Genomic DNA, 19,952 nt, shown 5'->3' on the forward strand with positions numbered 1-19,952 from the left:
GAGGGTCACGTATTGCTACTGACTTGCTACCAACAGTCAGCGCCGGCCCCTCACCGCCGCCGACTGTTGGCTATTTCGTATGTACATTAGCAAGCTCTTCATCTCTGATTATGTCTGCTCAAAAATAAACATAGGGTGACAGAAAAGACATGAAATTCAAATCTACTTTTTAACATGGATACCTTGTGTAATGTGTTTTGCTTGGCGGCATCTACTATTGGCAGTTGTAATTGCGCATCCGATTTTATGCATGCCAATGGTGCAGGATGCAGGATGTGCAAGCGGCCGCATTGTCATAGCTACATTCAGGTGCGGGCCTAGCGGGGGTGCAGGGCCTCCCTTACTTTGGCATCTCTGTGAAAAAAAATGTTGGCTGCATGCACTGTTCGTAAGATCCTTAAGGCTTCAGTAAAATGCTTAATGTTATGGGGGTCCTTATGACCCTTAAAGGTCTTATGGTTAAAAGGGCTCGTACTTGAGACCATTATTTGCTCTGCTCTTGCGCTTCTTTCCTCTGTCTCCAAGTTTCCTGTGTACGTCCTGTTAGCGCACGCTGTTTAATAGAGATGTACCAACTAGCCCGTCAGAAAGTTCTGCTCTTGGGGCTAGGCCACACAGCCCCCCAACCTACCTGCTCCCTCACTACCCACTCCAAAACTGACCTGGATCATTCAGCTGCACAGAATCTTCCTGTGTACTCACCTCCCTGCCCACGTAAATGACCTCTTACTCACAGTATACTTTGTAGACGATGTGCCACCTATTAAGTAGTGCGGGCCAAGGTGCTTTATTTTTAATTCTTCTTAAAGGACTATAGACACCTAATTTTAGTTGCATATTTTCTTCCTACAAATGATGCATTAGTCATTGGAATACATGGATCACCTCATGGTATTTGCCTAAGGCCGTTAAATAATTTATAATTGAATTTCTTCTTGACGCTCTTTCGGTTTCATCAGCCAAACAATGACTGTGACATGCAGTCGGACTTGGGTCATGTGAGGCAGGAAAAGAATGGATATATAACTGCTGATGCATCATTTCTTGTCATTCGAGCTATTGAAACAGGCTGGTTTAAGTGTTGTAATGAATTAAAACTACGTATCAGTGTGGTCTTTTGTTGCAGTTCCAATGTTGCAGTTTTTTTCATGCTTCACGTGACCTAAAGTCCAACTACATGTCACAGCCATCGTCCGGTTGGTGACACTGAAACCGAAATAGCAGTGAGCTTGAAGGCTGTCCCTTCTGCCCATTGATGTCATCGGGGTAGGGGATGCGCGGCGAGGTGTATCGCCCTAATCGGTTGTGAGTTACTGCGAGCAGTGATTTTTAAAAATTTTTTCTAAATTATATTGTCCACGCAGAGCTTTCAAATTTCACTCGAATACTCACAAAGACCACCTCAACAGATCTGTTGCTCTAGAGTATGCCCATCGAAATCGAAATCATTTCAGGGCCCCTTTAACAGACAGGAAGAGGGCAGAGTGGGCCAGGAAACAAACGTGAGGTAATGATCATTGGAACAGCGCAAAGACGTGGACGTGAAAAGAAGACGCGGACAGGATGCTGACTCACAATGGATGTTATTGAGGTTTTTCACTGCTTTTATACTGCGGCAAACAATCTCAACTGAAAACATACAAGCAGTGACAAGAACCCTGTATGTGGCAATGGCGACATATTCACTTCCACATTTTTGCGCTGTTCCAATAATGTTGAACCAACTCGCCCAAGCTTCCACTTTGTAAGTTAATGACATTCTATTCGAGAGGCATGGACAGGGAATGTATACAATGCAAAGGCAAGGTAGCCAATGGTCTTTGTGGGTGACAGAGTGGATTCCAAGAGAGAAGGCAAGCATAACAGGGAGCGGCAGAAATTTGGGTGGGCAGACAAGATTAGGAAGTTTTAGGTGAGAGGGGTCCGCAGCTCACACAGGACAGGGTAATTGGTAGGATATAGGTGAGGCCTTTGTCCTGCAGTGAAGATAGCTAGCCTGATGATGATGGTTTGCGGTTTGCTTTTCATAAAATTCATAGCGTGGCGACAACTAACAATAGGTCAGTGGCATGGCCTTAAATATTATTAGGTTACTGTTGTTGTTTGGGTTTGCTTTTAGCATTGCACCTTCTTGGTGTCACTGGGGGCAACACAGGCTGGGCATGAAGCCTTGTCAAGACCCACGTCAGAGTAAGCGTGATGTTGTCTACTTTTCTTGAATTGTTGGCCAGCAAGCGGTCAGAGGCCAACGCCTTCGAAAGCAGGCTGATGTGCGGAGCCCAAAAGGTCCGATTTCTTGATGAAGGGCAAAGACAGATTTGGGTTCATTGATTGTGGCAGCACCCAAAAGGTTCTGCCACCATTAGAGAATGAAAAAAAAAAAAATGGGGAAGGGGGGGGGGGGTCCAATCTCCGCTGTTTAATGCCACATGATCAGTTTTGTCTTGGCGCATCCTCTTTTTTGGATGTTTGAATATAATTTGGTGGGCCAAACACATGTAAGTACAGGATTGTGCACTAGAAATGGGGAACGATGACAAGCTGGATCACCTGATAGGAGCCACCTCATTCAGTATTTAGTTGGGTGAAAAGGGGACATGTGTCATGTGGGAGTTGTGGTGACATCAGATTGGTGTCGCATGGTGGCTGCTCTGTGTCGCTGTGTGCAGAAAACTGACACTGTACAGGGATTGGCTGGCATGCCCTTATTGCAGCTGCCATATGCAGTGAATTATGCGGGTTACAGTCGCGGCATTTTTGTGGGTCTCTGACCGCGTGTCTTCGACATTCAGATTACAATGCCTTTGATGGGCCCTCGGAGCGCCCGAAGGTGAGGAAAAAGAAGAATGAAGAAGAAAAAACAAACAAAAGGTTGGATTTTGCTAAATGCTCTCTCATAGTTTCCACCCCAGCTTTGCAGCCATGGCAGCTTGATTGAATGACTCTGAGTTGAATGGCTGTACAACTACTGCCCTCATTTTCCGCAGCCGCAGGCGAGGACGTGGGTGATGAGCCACTCCTGAGTGACGACTTGATGGCAGTGCTGCATGAGAATCTGAAGGACTTCTATTGTCTGCTGTGGGAGGGATCTGCAAACCCCGTCCTCAGCCAAGGTAATTAATTGCATGTAGAGTGCTCTTCAAGCAACTTCATTTCTGGGCATTTGTTGCTAGTTATCTCAGTGAGAGGAGTCTGTCAGTAGAAGGCAACACTGCAGCAATCACTCTGGCTTTGTTTTTCAGTTCTAGTGCACTAACTTCATGCCCTCATGGGATTGAACAGTTTCTCTTGCACAGCTGCTTCTTTATTCATAGCTTGTCATGCATCATGTCATGATGCACGACATTATATCATGCTTATTGTTTTGGCAATAGTGCAGCATATTTGTTTGTGGTATATAGGATGTAGCATGTACACATTTTTATTTGCTAGTGAAGGTCATATTTGCACATCTCCATTTGTCTACACACTGATGCATCTTTTTTTGGAGAATTCTGGCATGGAACTGCTTTCTGCAGTCATATAATTGTGGCTTTATGAGGTGACGGACCAAGATTTAAATATGCCAATTCATTGGATGGGAACGATAACATATTGTGTTTCCTCTTGTACAATAAAGGTACTATCAGCAAGAAATGAAATGCGAACAAGACAACTAAGCCACGACCTACAAAATAGCACGCTCTTATGCAGGGGAAGCTCTGTACTAGTGGAGGTTAATGTCACTTCGAAAGCACAAGGACTTCTACAGAAGTGTTAATCAACCTCGCTATTATTTGCTCTGTAGGAGCTAGTACCTTGGTGCATTTGTGTTGCTACCTCAGTTTTCTTGTTCGCGTTTCATTCGTTGCTGATAATACCCTTCATGTGCATGGGTGAAGTCTGTGCTTAAATTTTAGACGTGAAAAACAAAAAAAAAAAAGATAAATGCAAGTTTGGGCATCAGTGGGTGAAGACTTCTCACCTCCTTTTCCGTTTACCCAATGTGACTCTGCAAAGCGTATTCTATCATTTTCGCACGGTTGAAATTTTGTCAGATTCTTATTTCTGTACAGTGGTTTCTTACTTGCAAATGACTGTAGCTAAGTGACAAATTAGGCAAGACATCAGATTCAGGGATGTGTCATCTGCGAGATTTGTCGTGATTTTCATTACTCATTAAGAAGGAATTGGAAAGCAGGAGGAGAAAAAAGTAAAACAAGGAAGTGTCGCCCCACTTGAATTGGTTTGTTTTTATTGCACAGAGATGTGTGGGGTTCATTTCACTCAAATGCTGGTAGCAACTTCAATTGTGCATGTCCGTTCCCATAGCTGTCACTTCTGGTGACTGTCACTGGAGGTATGCCACTGAGCTGGAAGCCTTTTATTATATGTTGGAGGGCATCTTTCCAGGACTTTTGCTAGCATTGCACTGATGAGCAACAGGAGAAAGCATTGATAGCTGCATATTGGAGGATGTGCCATTTTCAGAGGCCTGTGCAGTATCGTTCACTGCATATAAAACGCAGGTAAAGGGGCTGTTGTGTTTTCTGCACCTTTTTGAGACGGGTGGGTCAGACTTTGTACTAGGCGTGTGTTGTTTCATGTGGCACACCTGTTGGTGCAGGCATGGCTGCTGACAGCCGCAAGCTGGAGGAGTCTATGAGAAAACTGTCCCTGAGTGGTGATGAAGATGGTGCCGGCTACAACCCTTGCAAGATGGATAGCAAGATGCCACTGTACGAGGAATTTAGTAGCCCAAGTCACTCTCGGGATGATGCCTACAAGAGGAGGTGGTGCAATGCCGCAGGCAGGCAGCTTGGGGATGCAATGTATGGCCTGCTTTGCTGGTTGACTAAGCACCTGGTGAAGAACTGCTCAACTGACATCTTGATCAAGCTGGTCTCAGATCTGACTTCACTCTGCGATGTAGACGGCAACAAGTAAGTAATCGATGGCCCATATTGCTACAACATTGTGTATAAAGCCCATGGCATGAAAACTACAAAAACGTTAGGGGTATTCATGAAAATGGGGCTTTAAACTGTCAAGAAATTGTGCTGTATATCTTTGCATGTCTTAAGTCTACTGGTGATAGCCTCCAAAGTTGACAATATGCACGTAGCAAGTGCCACAACCTTATCACATACATGTGCTCACATGCAGCCTGATGCAAGCTACTGCTTATGTGAGAATAGATTTGGTTCCATTTTCTCATGTTAAACAATAGGGCATCCTCTGTGCATGTATGCATATCCTTTGAGGGAGGGTTCTGGCACAGGCACTAAGCCCATCAGCAAAAAGTTGCACCAGCATAGTCGAAAAAATCAGTATGGTGCACATGCTGTTCAACTGAACACTAAGGTGCAAGTCTTTTCAGCTACTAGGCTTAAGTGCCTTGTTGGCTCGTCACATGTGGCAGTGCTTTCATTGCAGAGTGAGTTCCTAGAGCTGTTGTGAAGAATGATTTTACAGACACTGTTCAGCAGTTCTCTGACATCAGTGAATGAAATTTATATGCTCAGCTGTCACAGCTCCACATGTTTATTTAGAACTCCTTCATGGCCACTGGTAGTGAGGGGAGTGGTTACAGCACAACACGAAAAAAACAAAATGAAAGCAGTAAATAATAGCATGTAACATCACAATAAACATTGAGCTGTCTGCGCGGAGAAGCGGTTCCACTTTTTGAAGGTGCTTGGCAAAAAGGCTGCAAAAAACATTTCTTCCATATAATGGAACCTAAACTTTAAGAATACGTTCTACTCGGGATGAAATGTACCAGGGAGGTAGAATGAGCTTGACAGGGAAGGAAGTTGACTGAATGGTGTGAGTAGTTCTATGCCATCTGGCTCCTTTTGACTATTGTTTGGGTGCATGAAGAACTGGATACGATGCTGCGAGGCACCAGAACTGGTCCAAGCAGCATTTAGGCTCTGCAAGGCTGGAAGAGAGTTTCGCTTGAGGGTTATTTTCGAACTTCCAAATTGGTAGGAAAAGTGCGTGCCAAGAACAGGGGACTATAAAGTGACTGCTGTCATTTATGGTAACACAGTATAAGAGTAATTCTTAAAGAATTTTGAAATTATTTTTGGTGGAACTCTTACATGTTTGCCTTAGTAACCTATTTTTATCTTGCAGAATGGTAAACAACAGTTGCAACTAGCTTTGCACTAACTTCTGATTCTTATTAGTTTTGTTCAGTTGGTTCTGCTGTTTCACATGTCGATTTTTTTTTTATTCAGACCATATTTATGGCTCTTAGCATGTTTTTACATACATTAGTCAAGACGCATGTGAAGGTGAAATATTAGTTGCTGCTAAGTCTGAAGGAGCATCCAACCATTTAATTTGGTGATACTGTTCTCCGGCAGAATTGGAATTATTCTGATTGATTTCAGATTAGTTTAATTTGCTGTTATTGCAAGCCCAGTCAAGATCATTGCATTCTTTTTACTGGGGTAGGCTCACACTCATTCCAGCTTAGTGGTCTTCTTGCACTGAGCACCTGCAGTGATGTGGTTTACAAACCATACTGGCAAGTGGGACGACTGACGTACAAGAGTACAAGCATGGCACTTGAGCTGTCTACAGGCCAAAAAGAGTGGCTAGGAATAGCAAGTAGAAAGATAAAGCCAAAACTGGTCTTAATGTCCTTCCTGTTTCATTGGGGACTGGTTTGGTGGACTTGGAAAGCAGTGATTACATTTCAGAGAGCATTTGCCTTTGCAGCATCAGTGTTGTGAGCCATGGTAGCTGTAAAAGTAATTTTGCCAACTTCCTTGAAGTGCCAGAAGATATGCACCTTACATGAAAAGCTAAAAAGTTGGAATTTCCTGCCTAGCACACAACTTAGAATCAGGGTGTGCAGCATGTGATTGGATGTTGGAGCACCACTGTGTATTTGTTGTTTCAAGCTGCATGCCTTTTAAGAGTTGAATGCAAAGTTGTGAGACTGCAATAATTCAGATGTTTTTCGTGGCACGCTTCTTTAGCATTCTTTTAAAAACAGTCAGTGTTGCTGGAGTATGTGTGCAGATGTACAGTTTGAGGAACCATAGTGGCATATGTTAAGAAGCTCAGCTGTGCAGAGAAAAATTCATCGGCTGTTGCACTAATCGTTTGTGGTGACTCTCAGTAGTCCACTCAGGGTTTGCACAAACCCTTGAAATTTTGAATACCTTTGATTTTTGGTAAACCATTTCAGTGTCTCATGAAGCTTCTGAAATTTTGATGAACCTCTCGAATTCCTTGAAAAATTGGGATCCATCTGGATTATTTCTAAAAAGCAAGGTTACATGGCAACTAGTAGCACCTCTCAGATAGACCAATGGAGGAAGACAGGGAGACGATGGGCAAAACCCAAAGTTACAGTGCAGCATGCAGCCGGACCAAATTCACGAGTGTCCCGTCTTCTCTCTTTTCCTAAGGGCCATAAATCTTTCAAGACATGCTTCTTGCTCTCCATCCCCACTTTCCCCTTTTTCCTGTACCTGTTTTCTTGTTATCCCAGACTGTCCTCCTCTTGTACAAACAAACTATAGTGAATAAATCGCACTTGAAGTCGAACCCTTCAGGAGTGCATCGTTTCCTCGAGAATCTTTTGGACGGCAAGGATTCTTTTTTTTTCAATCCGCTCTTTATCGTCCGCTCTCCTATTTGCAACAATAATGATGCTGGCCCTGGAGGCATCGAGCACAGTCGACGTCGTGGCACCACTTCACCTTTGTGCTTTGCGCTGTGTGGTGCAAATTAGAACTCTGTGTCAGATGGGCAGCTGGCTGAGAGTGGACTTGAGTGATCTGCTGTGCTAGATGATGATTGATAGGATGACAGTGGGTGAATGAACACTGAAAAGTTACGTGTAAAGCTTGAAGCATATCTCCAGGTCAGCGGCACACTGGCAAAGAATTGCCCAGAATGCCAGCACGTGAAAAGGAAGGCACTGGAGCTGGAACTTGAGAACTTGCCTGACAAGAAGACAAAGTTGCAAAGAATGCCCACATTTCTGTGGGAGTCGGCAGATGGTCTCTGTGAGGATGCTGAGATTAAGAATGTGTGACTCACCTTGTGAATGTTAACATTTCCCGCTGAAAGTCCAAGGAAAAAGAAGCAGATGTGGTGGCCATCGAGAGGGAAATTGAAGCTAAGCAAGGAGTCAGAGGATTCCTAATCCTTGAGATCCAAAAAAGATTTCTTGCCCTCCTTGATTATTGCCCCTTTGTGTCCTTGAAACCTTGCAATTCTTGAATTTTGGACCGCATGTTCTGTGCAAACCCCGGGTCCACATATTTGAAATTTCCTGGTACTGAATTGGTTCTGAGTGAGGAGATGGAACAAGAAGCTGATTAAGCAGGGAGAATCTGCACTGCATTTCAAGGAGCTTTGTGGCTGGGAAAAAGGAAGCTAAACCATGGTGTACCTTGAGGTTGTTGCAGCCATGCATGTTCTCTGTCATGAAATGTGGTCTCCTCTTTCCCAACAGTGCCTTGCACATAGCTGTGGGACACCCTTCTTGTTTCCTCGAGACCCTCCTGACAGTTGTGGACAGTACCAAGAAGCATCTAGAATGTGTGAGCAAGCAAAACAACAGAGGACAGGTGAGCCTTTCTTGGGTGCTGCCATCAGCACAGCGCATTTTTGTTGGACTGCGCTTTAAGGCTCAGTGCTGCTCTCCAGAAGCGTGCACTTCTGCATCCTGTTGACTCATGGTATAATCTCATCCATGTGCTTATCCCAGACAGTCTGCTGACTGGCAGCCATGCCAATTTGGCTGTTGGGAAGGCTTTAGTCTGCAACCAAGCCTTTAGATTTAACCACTGGGGCGGTCGCATGCTTCAGTGCTGGATGTGTCACAGAGCTTGTGGTTTGAGGGCATACGGCTGCTCACCATGTGTGCATGTAGTGGAAATGGTGTGCATAGCCAGCGTGTTTGCCAAGTGCTGCCAAATAATGGCTTACATATGAAGCAAATGGGTACAGCCACTGGTGTACTGTGAACGGGGTTCTACCTGTAATGTAGTGGAAGAAGGGGTGAAGGATTGGGTGCACATTATTGCGAGGTGGTGCAAAACTGCTTTAAATAATTCATGGGCATGCAGGTAAGTCGCTGTACAGTAAGTAGGCTCATGATGACTGATACTCTGATAATCCACACTTTCACGGGGGGACACCTGTCTTAGACCTATTTTCCTTATTTTTAGTCCAATCCTAATGAAACCGTATCAACTTGCTCAGTTTTTTTTTTACTGCTTTAAAATATGAAATTGCTTTTTAAGCTAATTTGTTAGTTCCTAATGTAATTAATTTTAATTAGTTATTAGTACCTCAGTACAAAAAAACATAGCTCAATAAAAAAGAATTTTTAACCCATGGCTACATAGTATGGTGAGTAAAAAGTGCAATAATCACAGCAGTTTTTTCATTTTACCCTCATTAGTAATTTTATAGCACTTAGAATAGGAGCATTTTAAGTGTGAATATCATGCACAGATAAACATTGCAAAATTATAAATTTTTGAAGCATGATTGAACAATTGTGGTTCAATTATTGCATACATTGTGCCTTCAGCTTCCCTTAGCAAACAATACGACATGTCTAGCTGTCCTAGACGTTGAGATATTGACATACTAAGACAGCCAGGTGTCCAAAATTTTTATGGTGTTAAATCGCCTGCTCCTGCACAAATTGAGCCCACACAGTGATCTAAATTTAATATTGAAGCGGGAAGACGACGACGAGACTGAGCGAGTGAACGGGTAGACGAAGACGAAGACGAAGTTCTGACTGTGTTCTGAGTGCCGCTCGTAGCTGTTGCTTCGCTGGTGTACATAGCTGCAAATATATTCTTTCCCGCAACAATGTTATGGTCAAAATACAAATTTCCTGGAGGAGAAAACTGGTAGAGTTGAACAATAATAGCTATAGGCTCCAAAAATCTCATTTCTAAAAAATTGATTTTTAGGTCATTTTTTCGTCCCAAAGACTATTGTCCCCCCTTAATTCAAACCAATTTCAAAATTTTGGTTGGCTAGGTATATTTTCAATGCATCTTAAAGCCGCTTAATTCGTGCCACGGTTTCGCTTTATTAAAACTTCTGTCTTGCTCCAGTGCTCCCGGCACACAAAAGAGCAGCAGCCTAGGTCGGCTACATCATGTGTGCGGCAATGGGAGGCTGTGTTCGCAATGAGGGGCTGTGTTGAGGTCCGATTGGCATTCCAAGTTATCGGAGGTACACCGTCGCTGCGTAGTTTCATTTTTGAGGTTTCTTTACCAGCTGTGATCATATCAGCTAGCCGGCTGCAGATCAGCGAGCTGAGCCCATTTGCACGCTGTTTTGGCCACTGATTGGCGTGTAGCTGTTGTTTTTTTCATTTTAGAAGGCATCTCGCCATTCTGGCTCAAGTGTGCATTCCCCTCGCTTCTGTCCATGGGGTCCCTGTGCGCTGAAAATGTGCGCTCATCACGAGCCGCCTTTCACGAACGCAGCCACTTGTGAGGAGGCTCCACCGCGCTACCGCATCGTGCTTATGAAGGAGGCCACAGAAGACTTTAGTATTTAGGAGCAGTTCTGCTTTGATATTCCCAGCAGTAGGCATGCAGTACAGCTTGGCGGATTTGCGAAAAATTGTCACTGCCATTCACTTTTCAGTCGAAAGCAGATGACCAAAGCTTATTAACACAATAGTGTTAAAGGCCCTGTTATGCAGAAAATCTGGTTCGTGCATTGGTGTTGGCGTTGTCGGTATTGTGAGTGATAAATAGAGTGGCATAGGGTGGCTCAGGCAGCCACCCCCGGAGAAGCAGCCTAGTTGGGCAAGCTAGATCACGTGACCTTGTAGTGTCTTCACAGCCTACTCACCAGATTGTGAGCAAACTAACCACACTGGCAGGTGGCAGTTAAATTAATGGTTGATCGTGAGAGGTTGCTTGGAAAGAGCAACTTGGGTCGCCGAAGGCCCACCGGTGGCAGCACCTGCCATCGCAGGGCTGTGGTGCATCCTTTAACCACTGCACCATTGTGCAAGGAGGGGCATGAGGACTCCCAGGGACATACGACTGTAAAGTTGAGAATGACCAATTCCACATATATGAGCATTAACTCATCAACGCTATCGTGTGATATCCTTAAGGCAGAGCTTAAGTGTCCCCTCCAATTTTCTTCACTGATTAAGTTAGCTGTGGTGCAAAATGATTTTTCGAAAGTTTTTTTGCAGCCATTTAAAGATTTGACCTTTCTGATAATTCAGACATTCTAAGTGAGGTCCTAGTTAATGTGGTTTTACTGTAATACGAAACCAGTTCCATTATTGATAACTTTTTTAATGCTTTGCCTTACAACACCCATGTTGGAAATATTTGTCCTTCCCTCTAAAGCCTCGGTTGGCAGTTGGCAAAGTGGAGAGAGGAAAATTCCCCTCTCAGAGGTGAGGGAAAGTGGGAGAGAAAGACAAAGAGAGGGTAGGAGGCAAGATGGGTGGCAGGTAGGGGAGTGTGGAGAGGATGTACAGGGTGCCCCACTGTGATTGCTGGGTTGGATCGGGAGTATGGAGCGGGATACATTGTGTGGCACAGTGGTTGAGAGACTGGGTCACACCACTCGCTCGCAGTCTGAACCACAGCTCCTCCATTCGGGGGAAATGCTAATGCATACTCTGCCGTATCAGTCTCATTGATCGCCTGTAATTTTTTTTCAGCCACAAAGCCTGTAGGAGACTGCTGGTTGAGTAAACATATCAGTGCCTTTCACTCATATTTTATTCTTATGCATAGATATCCATAAAGCAAATCTCATTTTTTCTTGGACTATATTAAGGTGCACTTCTGATAATTCAAACAAAAAAATCTGTGTGGTCCCTTGAGATTTGAATTAATGAGAGAACTGTAGTTCCAAATGGCTTCCAGGCCAGCCTTGAGGCATGCTCAAGATGGCTGCTGTATTGTGCATGTTAATGTTTTCACCTCATGTTTTTTTATCAGCTGGTGTTGATAAAGTTCTTAAGAACTTGGTGCATTACTCTAGTTTGCATGAGGTCCAGAGGTACACATGTGGTGACACCGTGACCGACAGAGATAAAATGTGTGCACTGCTTCTAGGCTTAAATTAACGGGAAATGTCCTTTTAAAATTGAATACATATCTGAACTCGGTCAGTTCACTTCATGATACTGTTGTATTGCATGCTTTAACTAGGTGCTAGCCATCTTCTCTGCTGCTGCAGGTTCTCTCCGAGCAGTGGTAGTGAGAAAGTGTTACCTTGTCCAACCCTGACACTGTTGCAGACTCCACTGCACTTGTCCACTCTGCAAGGGCGGAGTGACCATTCTTCGCTCCTGCTCGTGCATGGCGCTGATGTAACCAGCCTGGACCGATGGGGCCGCACAGTGCTGCACTGTGCAATTCTAGGCTGCATGTCCAAAGAGGGTCTCAAAAGGCTGCTGTCCTATCGGCCCAAGCTGCTGGTTAACGCAGCTGATGCAGAAGGTGTGTGCATTGGTCTCTTCTGCTAGATCCTCTGTGAATTGTGCAGGCACAGAAACTGGTGCCGAGTTCCCAATACCTAATCTTTAATGCTATTCAGGTGATGCAGCATGGACAGACTAGATTTAACCATATTTTCAATGCAAGGAGTTTGCCATAACTCATTTGCTGAAAAAATGCGTTCTCTTGTCCCTATTGCTGGCATCAAACAGCTTATGTATTGTTGTTACAGAGAATGCATCAAGTAACAAATTATTTATTTGTTACGGTCGTTTGGACACAACATCTCTACAATATCTTCAAGGTGACAGGCATCATTTTGTTGTTACGTAGGGCTGTCATTATTTGGGTAGCGCCTACTCATCTGCTGCTGGCTACTTTTTCAACCTCTCAAGCAGCATCAATGCCAACCTCTGCAAAATAATTTTAATCTTACATTTGGGCAACATGGGTAACATTATCAGCTTATGGCGTCATCATAATGGCATTTTGCGAGGATATATGTTCTGTGGTGCCGAAATTGTCCTGAAGCGATACCCTGTGATACTGCGACCATCTTTTCAACTGTGGTGCATTGTTCTCCTCTTGAAGTTTCGTTGCGTAATGGAAGGCCAGCAGGTGCCGTGGAAAACAGCCTGTGCGTTCCGCACAGGTGAAGATGGAAGCTGGGAGGAGAGGGGAGCACTTGGTGCCGGCACACTTGTCCCTCCTAGCTGTAGGCACAAGTGAGGGAGAGTGCAGTGGAAACTGGGAGGGGAGGGAGTGCCAGTGTGCTTGGTTCTTGAGCAGGGAGCAGGTGAGGTAAGCTTGATAGAAGCTGGGAGTAGAGGTTGTGTAGACTTGATTCTAGCGGAAATGGTATTTGCAGATGTTTTGCAAAGCTGTGAAGTTATACAGCACTCACATCCAGACTGCTCTCGCTGAGTTGCATGTACTACATGGCATAGTGTAAACTTTGTCTATATCTTCAACTCTCAAATGTATTCAGTCCTTTGGTGTGAGAAATATAACCTAGGGTTCATGAAATAAAAGTCACTATGATGTGACTGAGAGGTGCTAGGGGAGAGGGGTGCATGATAGAAATGCCAGAGAGGAAGAGCTTTGCTTCAAGATCGGTTTAGTACCTTATTTTCATTCTTCTGCCTTTCTGGCTTGGGTATTAATCTGTTTCTTCCCCTACTGTAGAAAGGTGCAAAGACCTTATGATATCCAGGAAGGAAATGAGCAGAGTACATGTTCTCATGCGCATGTGTGCACGCACAGGCACACTCTCTCCACTGAAATATAGTGAGGCTCTTTTACTGCATTATGAAATCAGTGCTAACAATTACATGTCCTCACTATTGCTCCAAAGGTTAAGGATTTGATTAAACGCAGGTGTGTTAATATATATTTAAGAAAAAGCAAAATCACCTAGTATTGTATTTACATGATTGTAAGTCGACTCGATTGTAAATCGACCCCCCCAAATCGCATGTCCGAAAAAAAAAATACCGGTGGACGCGCTCAAAAACAAAAAATTTATTGCATGGATGGACTATTCATCCTCACTTGTCATCTTCAGTGGTACTGCTGTCGTCGTCATCGCCGCTGCGGTCCCACAGCACGTCGTCCTGCATGGAAAGCCCGTACTTCCTAAATGACCGCACCACGACATCGTGTGGCACGGCCGCCCAAGTGGAAATCACCGACCCGCACACAGCCGCCATGGAGGCTCTCTTCACGTGCCCCGTTGGCGTAAGTTCCCGCCCTTCTGCCGCCAGCCACTCGTTATACTCACGCCGGAGCAAGTCCTTGAATGGCTTGGTAATGCCAACGTCTAGCTGCTGCAGCTGCCCCTTCAGACCGCCGGGAATCACCAGCATATCTGTATGTTATTTTCGTAGCTCTACCTTCACTTTCGCGGTAAGGTTGCCGCGAATTGAGTCCAGCACGAGGAGGTTCGGATTGCGATCTTTGAGGGATGCCTTTGGCCACACCCACACCGGACGGTACCAATCAATAATTAAGTCGTCCATCATAAAGCCTTTTTCATTCACTCGCACAATCACACCTTTCGGGAACATTTCCTTTGGCATAGTTTTTCTTTTGAAGACGATGTGCGGTCGGAGCTTTGTGCCATTTGCCGAGCATGATAGCATAACAGTGAACCGAAGTTTCTCATTTCCTGTCGTGAGAAGCTTAACCTCGCTGCTCACTGTTGTGTTGCTCGTCATGTCGAAGTAGACGGGAGTCTGGTCCGCATTGCCGATTTGGCCGAGCAGGTATCGCCGTGAGTCGCGGAGCTTGAGGTAGTGCATATGGAAGGCGAGAACTTTCTCCTCGTAAGCAGCAGGCAGCTTCTGGCATACACTAGTACGCCGACGAAGTGAGAAGCCAGCCCTCTTCATAAATTTCGAAGCCCAAGCCCTGCTGGCTTTGAAGTCCGTTCGGAGTATCCCAGCTTCCGCAGCGAAGACCCGGGCTTGTTGCGTGATCATTTCGCATGTCACTGGAAGGGTCCGATCACGTATTTCGGTGACACACTGCAAGCTCCAGCTCCAGAAAGCATCCCGACTTCGGCCTGCGGAAACCTCTTCGCTTGGAGTCGCAGTCAAAAATTCTGTCTCGCTGCTTCCGCCACTCCTGCACCAACCGTTCAGGAACGTTGAACTTGCAGCCCGCTGCGCAGTTGTTGGTTTCTTGGGCGTAAATGATGGCCTCCCTCTTGAACGCTGCAGCGAATGAGAGCTGAAGGCTTTTTGAACCTGAAGAGCTCATGGCGAAGCACGCGGCTGGCAGTCGAGTCAAATGCACCAACTCCAAGCACCACGAAACAAAAAGTGATCGGTTTCGGGGCGTCGGCTCTTCCAGCAAACATTGGCATTCCCCAAAAGCGCCGCTGTTACGCGTATAATCGTCCAGCAACGGTATTACACAACCAACTGAAATAGCGGCTCTTCCATAAGCTAGTGACACTCCCGGACACTGGCGCAGACTCCGAGATTGGTACAGCGGCCCTTTCTTAACTATCGATACTCCCGGGTGTGAAATGAAATGAAATGAAATTGGTTTTTGGGGAAAGGAAATGGCGCAGTATCTGTCTCAAATTTTGGCGGAAACCCAGCTGTAAGGGAAGGGATAAAGGAGGGAGTGAAAGAAGAAAGGAAGAACGAGGTGCGTAGTGAAGGGCTCCGGAATAATTTTGACCACCTGGGGATCTTTAACGTGCTGTACTGACATCGCACAGCACACGGGCGCCTTTGTATTTCGCCTCCATCGAAACGCTGCCGCTGCGGCCAGCTTCTAACGCAGGTATCCTGATCAGTAGCCGAGCGCCCTAACCACTGAACCATTGTGGCAGGTAACGGTGTGCGCAGTAAAAGCAAAAAATGAAAAATTCTTGCCAAAAAGCCTGCTACGCTTGGAGCCGTAGAGCAAACAAAAACTTGTAACCTAGCAGTAGTGTCCCTCATAGATCGTTTTTCTTGCTTTTATTGGCAGTTCAAGGTTTCGTTTCAATTGTAAGTTGATCCCCCCCCACTTCGGAATTTTAAATGTAAAAAAAAAGGGTCGACTTACAATCGTGTAAATACGGTAAGTACTATATTTTTGCCATCTAAATAATTGCTGCACTACCTTTTGCACTACTCTGTTCCTATATATGAAAGAAGCCAACAGTCATCAAAACCAAGGAAAGCAAAGGGGAATGTATTCAATTTTTTATTTGTGGTGTTAATCAGTGGGAAAATATTAGTGTAATTATTTTACGGCTGGAAGATAATTAATTTGATAGTAGAAGAAAAACAATCAAATGCCTCGGAGTTGGGGAGAAATGTGCATGCCATATTCAGCTCTTGCTTCCATTGCCTTCCACTGTAGGCAAGACAGCTGTGCAGATCGCTGTGGAACAGCAAAACGAGGTTGCCCTGAGGGTACTTTGCAGTGTCGGTGCCGATGTCAACGCACCTGTGGACCGCACAGGAGACAGGGCCCTTCACACAGCTGTCCTAAAGGACTTCGTCGATGGGGTTCGAATCCTGCTTGCACAGGTAATGTGCGTTGCTGTCACTCCCACTTGCATGGCTTGGCAAGGCATGCCTGAACTGGCTACAGAAATGAGTATGTCAGGAAGGAAGAGGCGCATTTTGTGTCATGCTACTGCACATGGGACATCAAACGCTCATTTTTTTTTGCTGCATGGAAAGGAATGTAAACTGGCCTGAAGTCTACAGTGCATGTGTCCAAGTTTATCAGCCTTATTGGAGTGTAAAATTTTGCATTGCATACCGGTACTTTTGTTAGTGTTCTAGTTTGATAAGTATTATTGCACAGCAATAGTACTGATGTGCTTAGTATGTGTTATCATGTAAGTCATCCTGAATATATACACGTTTTGCCTCGAGCTGTTCTGCCCCATTTTCATCTTGTTAATTTAAATATATGTGCATCCTGTAGACAATGGAAAACTGGTGAATGTTTTTGTGAGAAATTGCAATTACATCACACATATTTTAGCTGCCTCCAGCCACTTCATTTGCAGCAGTGTTGTCTAATGTAGTGGAATCACGTTTTTTTTTTAACTTACCAAATTCAAAGTTCTGGTTTATTTAAAGTGGCACTTGGTTCCCATTTGCATTGTAATGAAAACACCCGGTAATTTAGGCGGTCAAGCATATGCACTAGTTATTTTGAACAGGGCACCCAACTAGCCTGCCCTGGCCAGTGAACAGCACGCGGCTTATCACAAGCTGTGTTCTTGCTCCCAAACATGCATTGCTCATGTTGCCCTGTCACCGTCATAGACTGGCATATTGTCATGTAGTGGTGACGACAGTTGAAGGAGCGATGAAGACGGACAAAAGGTCTTCTAAAAGAAAACTGTTTATTGGGCTGACTTGCACCCACGATGGACTGAATCACTCGGAAGCGGCGAAGCGACAAGTGTGCTCGGCGGTCGTCGAACAGAATCCCCGCCGCCGTCGGCCGTGCTCAATTTAAAGCTGGTAGTGAACTTTCGAGATACTGTGTTCAAAGTTACTAGAACATTCTGGAACAATGTAGAATCAGCTCTGCCTGGCTGCGATCAATCGAGATAAATCTAGTCGCACCTTGCGTCGCAAACGAAGCGATAAAAGTGTAAAAGTGGCGTGGCGGCAGATTTGAAGAAGGAACAAACACTGAAAAGATTCGCGGCATTACTCCCCTTTCAAAGAAGCATCGACCCGATGCATTAAAACAAATAATGCGATGAGCAAGAAATAAAACGGATCGTGCGAAACTAAACACAGAGTGTGGAAGTGCAGCGTCCTTTAGCGTGCATAATAGGGCTTTAGACGGACGACATGGACAACTTCTGGTCGTACGCGGCGTCGCTGGGATGCAGTCATTGCGTCAGGGATGAGTTCATAATCCAGTTCACCTAGCCGACGAAGAACCTTGTACGGGCCGAAATAGTGGCGCAAAAGCATTCAATCCATGGCGGCGAATGGACGTCCAAACCCAGACTTGGCCTCCTGGCTTGTATTCCGCGTTGCGTCTTCGTAGGTTGTAGCGTCTGGCGTCGGACCGCTGCTGATCGTTGATCCGTAATCGGGCAAGCCTTTGAGCTACTTCTGCGTGTTGAAGGTAGGCAGCAACGTCGACGTTCTCTTCTGTAACGTTGGGCAGCATGGCGTCTAGCGTGGTGGTGGCCTCCCTGTCATGGACGAGCCTAAAAGGCGTCATCTGGGGGGTCTCCTGCACTGCGGTGTTGTAGGCGAAGACGACGTAACGCAGGATGACATCCCAGGTTTTGTGTTCGGCATCGACATACATGGCGAGCATATCGGCGATGGTTTTGTTCAGGCGCTCGGTCAGTCCATTGGTCTGCGGATGGCATGCAGTTGTCCTCCGGTGGATGGTTTGGCTGTGACGCAGGATGGCTTGCGTTCATTCCGCCGTGAATGCTGTTCCTTTGTCCGTGATGAGCACATCGGGGGCGCCGTGTCGAAGAAGAATGCACTCCACGAAAAATTTGGCGACTTCTGCTGCTGTCCCGTTCGGTAGGGCTTTCGCCTCGGCGTAGCGGGTCAGGTAGTCGGTCGCTATGATGATCCACTTATTTCCAGACGTTGACTTTGGGAAAGGACCAAGCAAGTCCATGCCGATCTGCTGAAAGGGCCTTGAGGGGGCTACAACGGGGTTCAGAAATCCTGCTGGTCGGGTGGGAGGGGTCTTTCGTCACTGACAATCTCGGCAGGTTTTCACATAATGTGCGACATCGGCAGACAGTCGGGGCCAGTAATACTTGTCTTGAATGCGGCGGAGGGTGTGAGTAAACCCGAGATATCCAGCTGTCGGGTCATCGTGTGAAGCCTGTAGAACTTCTTCGCGGAGACAAGCAGGTACGACAAGGAGGTGGGCTGTTTTGTTCGCTGTAAAATTCTTCTTCATGAGGACATCTTTCTGTACACAGAAGGAAGAAAGTCCTCGCTTGAATGAGGCAGAGGATGAAGAAACTTTGCCTTCCAAGTACTCGATGAGGCGTTTTAGGTCGGGCTCTGAGCGTGGCTGCTGGGCAAAAGAGCTGGAGCTGATGGGTCCCAGGAAGGCGCCCTCATCGTTGTCCAGTGGCGGCGCATCTACAGGGGCTCGTGAGAGGCAGTGGTGTCAGAGTGGTGTCAGAGTGGTGTCAGAGAGTTCTCAGTCGTCGAATAGTTAGCCTCGGCCTTGGAAAGGGAACAACTAGCATATGCGATGACTTTCTCCAGCCCATCGCTTCTTTGAACGAGGATGGCACCTAGGCCCACACTGCTTGCGTCGGTACGAACTTCAGTATCGGTGGTTTCATTAAATGCACGAGGATCGGTGGGGACTGTTAATGACGCTGAAGTTCTTTGAAGGCTTCTGCTTGCGGGGCTTCCCATTTAAATGGCACGTCTGCCTTCGTCAGTTTTGTCAGGGGTTCAGCGATGCGCAAAAAGTTTTTCACAAATCATCGGTAATATGCACACAGTCCGAGGAATCTGCGCACTGCTTTCTTATCGGCCGGCGGTGGAAACTGTTCAATAGCAGCTGTTTTCTGTGGGTCTGGGCGTACTCTTTCTTGCTAACAGTGTGGCCTAGAAACAGCAGCTCTTCATAGGCAAAGTGGCACTTTTCTGCTTTCAAGGTTAGGCCAGTCTAGTTCGGTTCGAAGTCTTTTGAGGTGCTCTTTGAAGTTGAAGGCGAAGACAACGACGTTAAAAAACAACGACGTTATCTAAATATACCAGACAAATTTGCCACTTCAGGCCTGCCAGTACTGTATCCATTACTCGCTAAAACGTCGCTGGTGCGGAACAGAGACCAAATGGCATCACCTTGAATTCGAAGAGCCCATCCGGAGTGATGAATGGCGTCTCCTCGCGATCTCTTTCATCAACCTCAATTTGCCAGTAGCCGCTCTTGAGGTCCATCGATGAGAAACATTTGGCGTTGCAGAGCCGGTCCAGTGTGTCGTCGATGCGGGGGAGGGGGTAGGCGTCGTTC

General features: G+C 45.9%; 1 protein-coding gene across 6 annotated transcripts in view; it reads left to right on the forward strand.

Annotated features, from left to right (window-relative positions):
* The window catches only part of Rel (nuclear factor NF-kappa-B family member relish), a 139,480-nt gene that overhangs the window by 95,731 nt on the left and 23,797 nt on the right, over nucleotides 1-19,952 (forward strand). For all 6 annotated transcript variants that reach the window (XM_077650106.1, XM_077650108.1, XM_077650107.1 and 3 more), the window contains exons 11-15: nucleotides 2,988-3,113; nucleotides 4,607-4,922; nucleotides 8,465-8,579; nucleotides 12,263-12,464; nucleotides 16,323-16,492. In XM_077650106.1, coding sequence (XP_077506232.1) covers nucleotides 2,988-3,113; nucleotides 4,607-4,922; nucleotides 8,465-8,579; nucleotides 12,263-12,464; nucleotides 16,323-16,492 — 929 coding nt within the window. The remainder of the gene's footprint in view (nucleotides 1-2,987; nucleotides 3,114-4,606; nucleotides 4,923-8,464; nucleotides 8,580-12,262; nucleotides 12,465-16,322; nucleotides 16,493-19,952) is intronic.

This window comes from Amblyomma americanum, chromosome 1 (genome assembly GCF_052857255.1).
Source record: "Amblyomma americanum isolate KBUSLIRL-KWMA chromosome 1, ASM5285725v1, whole genome shotgun sequence".
In the NCBI taxonomy this organism is placed as follows: domain Eukaryota; kingdom Metazoa; phylum Arthropoda; class Arachnida; order Ixodida; family Ixodidae; genus Amblyomma; species Amblyomma americanum.